At 34.3% G+C, this 11,515-nt stretch overlaps 1 protein-coding gene across 1 annotated transcript; it reads right to left on the bottom strand.

Moving 5' to 3' along the window:
* Positions 1–577: 577 nt before the first annotated feature.
* On the bottom strand, positions 578–6,683 carry LOC132620143 (TMV resistance protein N-like). The gene is made up of 5 exons (XM_060334843.1): positions 5,155–6,683; positions 3,075–4,170; positions 2,302–2,595; positions 916–2,211; positions 578–757 (listed from the first exon to the last, which is right to left on the bottom strand). The coding sequence occupies exons 1-5, from the start codon at positions 5,643–5,645 to the stop codon at positions 578–580; spliced, it is 3,357 nt and encodes a 1,118-aa protein (XP_060190826.1). The 5' UTR covers positions 5,646–6,683.
* Between the last annotated feature and the right edge of the window lie 4,832 nt (positions 6,684–11,515).

Raw genomic sequence — 11,515 nt, 5'->3', positions numbered from 1 at the left:
ATCAAGAAATGAAATCTCTTGCCCTCATACAATTTGAATAGAAAAAAGGTCTTTTCAAATCTCTTATGTGTAAAAAATGAAAATCTTTCATAGAAAGAGCATAAAACTTAAAAGGCTACAAAATCATTTCTCCTGTCATGGCATCAAGTATTTTACTTCACAGCTTCAAGAACTCATAATCCTAAAGGAGCAGATGCATTAGATACTAGAACAGCATAATCACATTCAAGTTTATTTCTAATTTAGCGTATTAAGTCTGATTATTATTTTTTCATAGCAATTGTCATATACTTAAATTCTTTCCAAAATTAATGTTTGTTTAACTTTTTAATTCAGTTATTATCAAGTAAATTATTAATTCTGAATGTAATAACTTTTTTTAAGTCTATTTGAGCTAATTCTTAATCACATTTATATTCTGAATCTAAGAGTACTCGAATTTTCAATTACAGATAATAGGCACTTATCTAGTTACCTTAAACTCTTGGTAGTCCCATGAAGACACCAGCATATAGAGCTAGTTGCAGCAACGCCTCAAGCTCAGTCTATCGCCAAGTGACGGAAAGTTTGAGTAGACTCAGTTTCGAATGGATCTACGAATGTTCGGTCCAAGCAATGCTTCATCTATTCTGCTTCTGAAAAATTGTCTATCAATCTTATAAATCAGATGAACTCCCCACTGTCTTGCAATGCGCTTGTTGATAGATGCCTCAAATAGGCCATACTGGTTAAGGTTTCTAGCATCTGGGCCAGACGCCTGCAGAAGAAAATACAACGGTATGTAGGCGAAGCAAACACACCAGCCATAAGTTCTGGATGCAGTGCCCACTTTACACTCTTTCTCCAGCACTTTAAGCTTCTCCGGATTATTATTGCACATCAATTTGGCATTTATGAAAGTAGAGTCATACTTACCTGATAACCCCGAACCAGGATCGTGGACACCCGCTCCCATGCGAGTGACACAACATATAGCAAAGCCCTGAAAATTATAATCAAACCACTCTTCAGGAAGTTCAAACAAGATCTTTTCCTTAACAGTTCAAACAAGATCTTTTCCTTAACAGTTTGATGCTCAAACCACGTGGGAATTGCACATCCAGGAAAGACGATAGATATCCCCTGCTGGTCATAGTAAGAGGGGGAGGCCACGTTAACCTTAACGTCTGAGAGAAAAGAACTGAGAATTTGATCCAAAACTGAGCTATCAATGCTCTTTTCTATATAAGGCTGTTGCTCAAAAGAATAGTTGGTGAATGAGACCAAATACAACAACGGGCAAGACGACAAAGCTACAATACTCTGTGTGCCCAAAAAATCTTCCGCATACAGTTCCTTCATACTTGGAGGAAGTTTGGGAAGTTCCTTTAGTTCCTGACAGTGTGTTATGTTGAGATATTGGAGTTGGGGAAAATGAGCTATACCAGGTAAAGAAGTAAGTTTGCTTCTGCTTAAGTTTAGTTCCAATAAAGAAGTCAAGTATCTAAGAGGACGAACTTGTTCGCCATATATATTGCATCCACTCAGATCTAAGCTTTTCAATCCCAACAAACCATTTAATGAAATCGGGAACATCAAATTCCCAGAGTATTGACACTTTACCTTCCGTCCTCTTCTTAATGTTAGGACTTTAAGCCTGCTTAATTCTCCAACAGATTCTGGTAATTTCCAAATCGCGGTATTACCAGCATAGAGCTCCTCCAGCTCTTCTAGATCACCCAGGTTTTCAGGAAAGGCTGCAAGTTTTGAGCAACCCTTAAGGATCAAAATTTTCAGCTTTTTCATCTCAGTAATGCTGGCTGGGAGTCTTACAAGATTTTTGCATGAACGCAAATCAAGCAAGCTGATGCCAATGAGTCGTCCTATTGATGAGGGTAACTCCCATATTGTTGTATGTCCCAAAAGAAGCTCCGACAGCAATTCCATGTTCCCCCTAATTTCTGGAAATTTTCCTAATTTCTCACAACCAGAGAGGTTGAGGCTTTCAAGAGATTCCATTTGAATGCTGCTCAGTAAAAACTTGAGATTTTTACAGTTCTCCATGTTCAGAAAAATAAGCTTTTTGAGATTGCCAATGGACGGATGAACCTCAACCAAGCTTAAACAACTTTTCAGTATAATCCTCTTCAGGTTTGGAGTCTCGGAAAAACTGGGCGTTCGGAGTAAATTTTCTGAAAAACTTAAGTTGAGGATTGTCAACTTGTTAAATACCTGTTTATAATAAAGTGGAAGAAAAGAAATGTCAGATTTCACTTGAAATTCAATGCTTAAGACACTGTTGCGGAAGAAATAAACCCATACCTTTGGTTCTTCGCAAAATTCAATAAGAGAACTAAAAGTCATGTTGAGCCCAACAAGGTTTCGGGGTTGAAAATTTGCTGGTAAATATTCAAAACTGTAGTACGACCAATCAAGCCATTTCAAGCTACTGGGCAGATATTCAATTGTGTTAGAAACTGGTTCATAATGTCGGACCTCCTCCCCTTTAACAATGAGTAACCTAAGGCAAGGCATATTTCTGAAAGCTTTGCTCCACTTGCATATATGTTGGTCTGAGCCAATTGGTACCGTTATGCCTTTAACTGAATCTGTCCACTGAAAAGAAGAAACAAAACCATGTTGGCCAGAATTCACATCAAAAAAAGGTTTTAGTGGGGTTAGGAAAATAATACTAGTATAGGATTTACATCTAGCTTTCAATCCAGAGTTAATTCAAATAGTTCCATCAATTGAATAAGGACTAAATATAATACTAGACTTTCTCTACTGTAGATTTTACATCTGGCTCTCAGTTAGCAGTTCAATCAAACCACTCCATGCATTGATTAAAGACCGTATGCAGTTCTCATTTTTACTACCTTTCAGTCATTACCTAAGAAAAAAATGCATTCTCGAGTCTTCTATCCATACATTTAAATTTAAAAACTATAATGCATTTTGTTTCTTTCACTTGAAAAAGGTAGTGGAACTAGACAATGCTGTACAAAGGAGTCTACATTTTGTGAAGCCCAAATGATAATGCAAAAAGAAAATGGAAAAACTCCAGCATTCTCAATCGTTGGAGGACATATTACCAGATTTTCAGAAAAAACTGTTTCTATGTCTTTGCCATGCCATAATCGACTGTGCTTCCATGGCTGGTCCTGATCAATATTACGTGCCACTTGTTGACCCATTTGTTCTATTAAATCATGCATCTCAACTATTCCTTCTGAAATATACAAAACTGATTTTCTAATAAGGATATCTATTCCAATTTCTGATTTAAAGCCAAAGCTATTCAGTATTGTTATCACATCGTCTTTCTTTTTCCCTCTAAAGAAGCATGCAATATCAAGAAATATATCCTTATCTTCAGGGCTCAATCCATCTAGACTTAAACTGAGTTGCTTAACAATTTTCCCGTCTCCAATATCTTCAAGTCTATCTAATGCACTTTTCCACTCATTCATGCCTCGTCTGTAGAGAAAAGAGCCCAACACCTCAAGAGCTAAGGGTAAACCAGTAGCATAATTTACTACAGAAATGGAGAGGTTTGCAAACTCCTTATCAGGAGTCCCTTGCTGAAAGGCATGCCAACTGAAAAGTTCAAGAGCCTCATGGATAGCCAATTCAGGGACACGATACAACTGATCATGCTTGCGAAGTAATTCATTATTTCTACTAGTTGTAATGATCCTGCTGCCATCACCAAACCAGTCACGCTTTCCAACTAAGTATTCCAAGTGATCGTTGTTATCCACGTCATCAAGAACAATCAAAACTTTCTTAAAACGTAGCATTCTGCTCATCATTTTGACTCCTTCATTAGCACTTGATATATTCAGTGATTGTTGCTTCAAGATTTGTGAAAGAAGCTTCTTTTGCAGATGTTCTAGGCCTTCGGGGCCATACTTCTTTGAAATTTCCCTAACATTTGCAAGAAAACAAGACCCTTCAAATAGATAAGAAATCTCGTCAAAAATTGCTCTTGCAACAGTTGTCTTCCCTATGCCACCCATTCCCCATATCCCAACATAGTAAACACCACCTAATTCAACATTCAACAATGATTTTACTTCCTTTACACGAGATTTGATTCCCACTAGATGCTTTGCAAAGCTTGAAACTGTCTCTTCCACACTACAAAAAATCTTGTTGACAATCAGCTCAATACATTTTGCCTCATCCCTGTGTCACATAGAAATATACTTGGAAGAATAAAACATTTGAAACATAATGAATCATGAGGAAGTGAAAAGAAATAACCACATTCCAGCCAATGCAAAATAGGAACAACACCAACTACTACTACACCTCAACTACAAGCTAGTAGGGTTTGGTTATAGGAATACTCGATATGCATTTACCTCATTTGGACCCTTTTCATTCCGAAATTCAATCATTTGTTGTTCAGAACACAAAGGTTCCCTACATTTTATATCGCTATACATATCTACAAACTAAAAAGACTCCTACCCTAATGTTAATGTACCGACATTGATAAACATTAACCAGTTGGAATTGCCTAATAAAGATCTTTTGCTCCTATTATATTTGTTTTCTCAAGGTCTACGTAGATTCCAAAAGATTCTAAGCTCCTTTGAGACAACTTCCTTTGTCAGTTTTAACACCTTTAGCCATCACAATGTCGTACCTATGGACCGTTGCATTTAAAGTTATATGTAGGACACTAAACTTTAATATTCTCAGAAGAAATATTCTCAGAAGAAAACACCCTCAAAATTAACAGATAGATCTTGACACGTATTTTGCCTGTAATAGACATCTTCTCCCCATTATCCATACCTTGCCAAATGAACATCTTAAGGATTCATCAACCGAGTGATATGGCCAGTCCAAAAGCTTTAATACAATATCGAGCTGAATGGTTTCTACATGAGGTAATTTAACCTTTTTAAAGTAAACAGTAGATGTTGAATACTCCAAATTTAGAATCGAAGTACGTGGAAATGATCATTTATTTCTTTACTTGGAAAATTAGTAATAGAAGACCTCGTGATTTTTTTAACATCATGCTTTAATGATAATCTCGAGAAGTCTGTTTATTCCAAAAAACATTTGAAATATTGACAATTTTCAGCATATAATGATAAACAGTTCCCGCATTGTTTGATTCAAACTCGACAAGGGATCATTTGAGCTATTACTTACCCATTGGCAGTTTTACGAACATCCCATCCTGCTATACTGGCTGCTTTATGTAGAACGTCCTTCCACCTCTGCACCTTCTCCATATCACTACCCTTGAGATCTGCCCCGTGTTCAGCCATTGCTACAGCGAAGCTATTTCTTTGCATGCGTACATCTGATGGGTCAACATTGTAGAATATTGGGATAGCTTCCTGTCCCTTCTTTTCAACACACTCCATAATTTTGGTGAGTTCCTCCAAGCACCATGTGGATGAAGCATAGTTCTCAGAGAAGATAATAATCGCAAATTTTGACTCCTCAATTGCTTTCAGGAGCTCTGGTGAAATAAACTTTCCTCTTTCAAGTTTGACATCATCTTTGAATGTGTAAATTCCTATGTCTTCCATTCGTTTGTAAAGATGCACAACGAAGTTACTGCGGGTATCTTCTCCTCTAAAACTCAAGAAGGCATCATATTTCCATTTTTGGATCAATTCTTTGTGGGAAATCATTGGAAACGCATGAGAGCTTGGAATCTACGAAAAGAAAGAAGATGTGAAGCAAAAGACTGAGATGAAGCAATGGTGGGAAACAATCAGATTTTCATTGACTGAAACACGGAAGAGTCCACGGGTCAACTTTTTCCATTTCTTTATATAACTAATCTCTAGGAACGTGCGTTGCACGTTTATCCCAAAATACGTAATACTACAAATTTTGTATTGCAAATGATAATTTAAAATGGTACATATATTTTTTAACTTTCTTTGTGCTATAAAATAAATTCAAAACATACAAAAAAGTAAAAATTTATAATAAAATTCAAAACATACAAAAAAGTAACTCCTCGTAATTCAAAGCTAAAAAATCTTGCAAACTTGATGCTACTTTAAAGACAATACATACTCGAACATATGGAGGAGGATAAAAGGACCTAGCAAGTGAAAAGATATAGACTTGAGAGCCGACGTTTAGTTTTGAAACTATCTATTTATTTGTAGAGTACATACTCGGTCTTCTTTCAACTATATGAACCAAAGACAAACTGGAAAAAAAAAAAAAAGGACACACCAAAGACAAAATACTGGAGGAGTATATCCATAGGAGGAATGATAATGGACGAATTACCTAAAAAATACAGTTATTCCACAAACACAATGATACTCTTTCATCATCTCTGTCTATGGCCTATGCCAATATATTGCTTATTTGGATGAGTTGCATTTCGTTTTCCTCTAGTGCTACAAGTCTTCACATGGGCTATAAATCCAATCCCGCTTAATTTAATTAGCTTCTTCAAGTTGTGCTTTTTGGAGAAATGATTCTAGATGCCAGTGAGATCTTCTATAGCTTTGGATGCATCATGCTGAACATGAATGCCTAGAGTTCTCGGTACTAGATCTATGACTATGCACAAATGGGGAAAATAAGCTTATTAGGACTCGATTGGAGGCTCAACACCTTGTCCTTCAAGGTATGAAATTAAGAATTTATGGACATAGCCATAGCAAATGTTCTGCTAAATTATTAGCTGGGAATACAAAATGCTATTACCAACTCTGAAGTTGAATATTAATAGACTCAATAATTATTACGAAATACAGTTACAATTTTGTAATTAATATTGAAGAAATAATTTATTTCTGAAGGTTAGACTTTTCAATATGTAAATGAATCTGGCCTATAGTTTGCATTTAATTCGTTGCAACTCTTCAAATTCTTCAAAGTTTTGGAGTAAGAAAGATAAGTGTTTTCCTAATTTAACTTTTTTTATTATCTTTATTTGAATGCACATTTACATCTTTGTACATGAATATTGAAGGAAATTTCATGATTAAAGAGTAAAAACGTCCTTCAACTTTTAATGGACATTTTGGTAATTCAAGTATGGTTCCTTTTTGGAACTTTTTCATATACCCTTCCTTTATAAGGAGAAAACTTTGCAACAACCTCTTTTACCACGAAAATGTTCTGTTCAAATAGTTATAGTACCAAATTCCATCAGTCAAACATCACTATAAACAGACATCACGAAGAGTATATACTATATAGAAAGTAAAATCAATTCATTATTTACAAATGCTTGAAAAAAACAAAATACACTAATAAGTACTTCCGTTAAAACAGGAAGATTACTAAACACATCCAGAGCTCTGTAAGAAATAATCCTAAGACAAAGTACTAAAGTTTGTAGAATTGAGTTGTGATAACACAAAAATAATAGTACATGTTTTCAGATTGGTATGTTCTTTATTGCAGGTGACTTAATAATCAGAACAAATAGCAATTAAATAGATCACAAAATAGAGGACATAAGACTTTATGGTCCCTGACAATTTCAATGGGAATTGAAAGTCTGTCAAGAAGACAAACAGGACCGAGTATATTTTTGGAGAGAAAAACAACAAACAGGACCTATCAGTAACTTTCTCTACTTTCTATGACTTTACTGAATGATAGGCAATAAAAATTTGACATTGTTATTGTCGCATTCAACATTAAAAGGATCAAGAGCATAAGAATCTAAAAACATGTATTGTGACTGAAATTAAAGATCTACGAATTGTATGTGGAGTAAGCTATTCCAATTATCATCTTCTAAAGGCACAAGTAATGATCTATAAAAACAGATATGTGATTAACAAGTTCACTAAATACGTCATACAAGACACACATGATGCTTGCGAAGTGATACAAAAGTGCATATTCAAAGTTAAGGGGATATACTTGCAATTGAATTAATAACAAGCTATCCACTGTTTACCCATTTTAATAAATGAAGTACTTCCTTCACCCAATATTCCTTAGTCACATTACTATACTCGACTTTTCACATTCTTAATTAATAAATGGAGTACTCCCTTCGTCCCATATTACTTATCTACATTACTAAAAATATATGTCTATTTTTCTATTCTATATGCACTTCAATTTTAATTCTCCAACACATATTTATTTCCTCCGTGCACCTTTACTTGTTCACTTTTGACTTTTCACGTTCTTACTGAATATTTATTCTCTTCTCATGTATAGATGTATGCACTTCAATTTTAATTCTCTTACACAAATTTATTTTCTCCGTACACTTTTACTTGTTCACTTTTGCCTTTTCACGTTCTTTAAAAATTAATAAATGAAGCATTCCCTCCGTCCCATATTACTTGACTTTTCACGTTCTTTAAGAATTAATAAATGGAATACTCCCTTCATCCCACATTACTTGACTACATTACTATACTTGACTTTTCACGTTCTTTAAGAATTAATAAATGAAGTACTCCCTCCGTCCATATTACTGGACTTTGTACTCTTTAACCAACTACTTTTTTATATCACGTGGACATATGTCATGTTGACACCCAATTTTGTCCCGCCTCTCCCCCGAAATACCTATTAATACTTCTAGTGTTTTGAGAAATTAAAAAATATGCATTTAAATTTTACTATAATTATTAGTCTTTTATTAACACCCACGTTTTATTATTCCGCTGCAGTTATTATTATTATTATAATTATTATTATTATTATTATTACTATTATTATTATTATTGTTATTATTATTCTTAAATTATCATTTTATTACTAATTGTCATTAATTATTATTTCTTGTTATTTCCATTATTATTATTATTATTAATTACTAATCATTATTATCAGCGTTATTTTGTTATCAATTATTAATCATCATTATCATCGTTATTTTATTATTAATTATTATCATTGTTTTATCAATAATTGTTATTTATTATTATTATCATCATTATTATTTCTTATTATTATTATCATTATTATCTTATTATTACCACTATTATTGTTATTATTATTAATTTATTAACATTTTGCCACTATCAATAATTGTTATTTATTATTATCATTTTATTATTAATTATTATCATCTTTATTATTATAAATTATTATCATTTTTAATTATCAATATTTGTTATTACTATTATTATTATATCTATTATTATATTTTTATCATCAATATTATCATTATTACCATTATCATTATTGTTATTAGCAGTATTACTACCGCTATTTATTTGCTGCTATTATTTAGTATTATTCAAACTTGCATTTCTCAACGTTTCTACCAACTTCCGCATACGCATCGCATTTACTTCGCACATTTTAATGATAGCGTTTGTTATTAAATATTATTGCACGGTCATTTGCGACATCATATAATTTTTACCCGGGTCTTTTTTATAATTACATATTTCTGTATTAGGTGATATTCTGGCACCCTTAGTACATCGTTAATCAAAATGTGTCTCTTATTCAAATTTAGAAGCCAAACTATTTCTTGCACTCAGTCCGTATTTGGACTTACCGGACCCCAAATCAAAGTCCGATTAATTCCTAATATTTTTGGACTAGACCATATTTTTTATCTCAATTTTTTAGATCAGTCTATGTTTAATTTACTAGTCCATTCTTTTAATACCCAGTCTAAAATTTGACCCGGTCCACAAATGGATCGGGTCCAATTCATTTTTCAGCCAAATAAGGGAAACCCTTTTAGGGTTTCCCCTTCATTTTCCTCCATACCTACCGCCGCACCCCTCTCTTCTCCTTTCCCTTTCTCCCTCCTCCTTTCCCGCCTCCCTCGCCGCCGCTCCCACTTCCCCCCTTTTCTTCCTTCTTCTCCGCTCCCCACTCACCCTTGTCCCCCACTCTTCTCTCTCTCCCGCTCCTCTCTCTCCTCACACCCTTTCTCTTTAGCAAACCCTAGTTATTTCCTATAAATACTCGCCTCAAATTTCGTTGAGAGTGGGACTTTTTTCTTTCGTTTGATAGCCGGAAATTAGATACAAGAAGTTTCAAACATCGAACCCCCAAAACTAAGAAGTTTTCAGCCATAGAATTTCTATCGAGTCCATCTTTTTTTTTGGATCTTAATTTCTCTGTTTCTGTTTTCGTTCTGTTTGAGTGAGTCGAAATCTTAGAAACGAAGGCTCGACTTCGTTATAGACGAAAATCGCACTCCAAAGGGATCCTGGTATCTTAAGTGTTCGGGTGTGAATCGAGGACTCGTACCCACTTCGCTGCACCCGAAGAAGGTAAATTCCCTCCTTTTAAAGTTATTTTAGTGACCACTGGAATGTTTTAAACTGTCTTTGTCGATTGGTTCGCTTAATTGTATTTTTTGTTTTCGTTTCAATTTTATTCGTAATTATTCTGGTCGAATTAAGCATGACCTGTTTTGTTTGGTTTAATTCTGTGAGTATGTTGGCTTTGTAAGCCAGTTTAGATCCATCCGGTGTTTCAAGGGCATGTTTTGTTAAAGGATTAGTTATTGTTCATTTCATCTCTGTGAAGTCCTATATTATTTGATAAGTTTTCGTACAGACTTGGTTCCCTGCGATTAGTTGAATTCAAATTAATCCCTCAAAATGATACGCTATCCGCCTATATCAGCTTCAAGGATCATGTTTGCATACTTAAATGGCTTAATCTTGCATGTTTAAGGCTCACAGTCTATCTAATTATGTTGATATCATTAGCTGTGTATGAGTCATTAAGTTATGCCACTTGTGAACTGATTAACATCATTAGCAAGAATCATGGGCTCTTTCTCACTATCATAAAAGGATGCCAAATATTACCAAGAATCCATGAGCTAGTGTATGTTTAAGCATAAGGTTAAATTGATTAAAGGGTTTATTGTATTCCTTTCCTTTCTTGACAAATATGCTATTGTGTTTGTTTAAGATGAGTTAGGAAAATGAAGACTTATTAAACCAGTAATAATATGCTCAAATGCATTTGAGAGATCTGTTAAAGAAAAATAAGAATTAGTTTGTCAAGACCAGTTTGAAGACTAGATTCAGAGTCAAAAGTTTGTTCCAAGTTAAAAGTGGAAACTGTTAACTTTTAAAATATGGTGTATATGTAAATTGTGTCAAATTCAGGGAACCATTTTAGAATTGAAGTTGACCAGCTAAACCAACCTATATGATGTTGCATACAGTTTAATAAGTTTACTTTGACTCTGAGAAAGTGTTTTGGTTATGCATGTAATTGTGCTTTGTATTTGCTTTGGTATGTTGAGTTTGGCTTGGGACAGTCATTGATATAGACTGCCAGGATGTCCTTATCTTGTCTTTTCACAGTAACTCAGTTCTTCACCAACCATAGCCTGTTATTTCATTTCATGCTGAAAATATCTCACCTGATGACTTCAACTAAGTTTAGTATGTTCTCCTGCATTGCTTATAGCTGCTTGTCCTCTTTGATTATGTTTGTTGCATGCTTATGCATTTTCCTGAGCCCAAGCTACCTTGTAATATTCATATGATAACTTTGTTTCCTCTTGATATGGGTCCTCTTGAATGCTTTCCTCCCCTCAGCTTCTATTCCAACAGTATGCATGCTGTGT

The sequence above is a fragment of the Lycium barbarum genome, chromosome 11, assembly GCF_019175385.1.
Source record: "Lycium barbarum isolate Lr01 chromosome 11, ASM1917538v2, whole genome shotgun sequence".
NCBI classification, from domain to species: Eukaryota; Viridiplantae; Streptophyta; class Magnoliopsida; order Solanales; family Solanaceae; genus Lycium; species Lycium barbarum.
The sequence above is the reverse complement of the archived record's forward strand: the minus strand, read 5'-3'. Positions and strand labels throughout refer to the sequence as shown.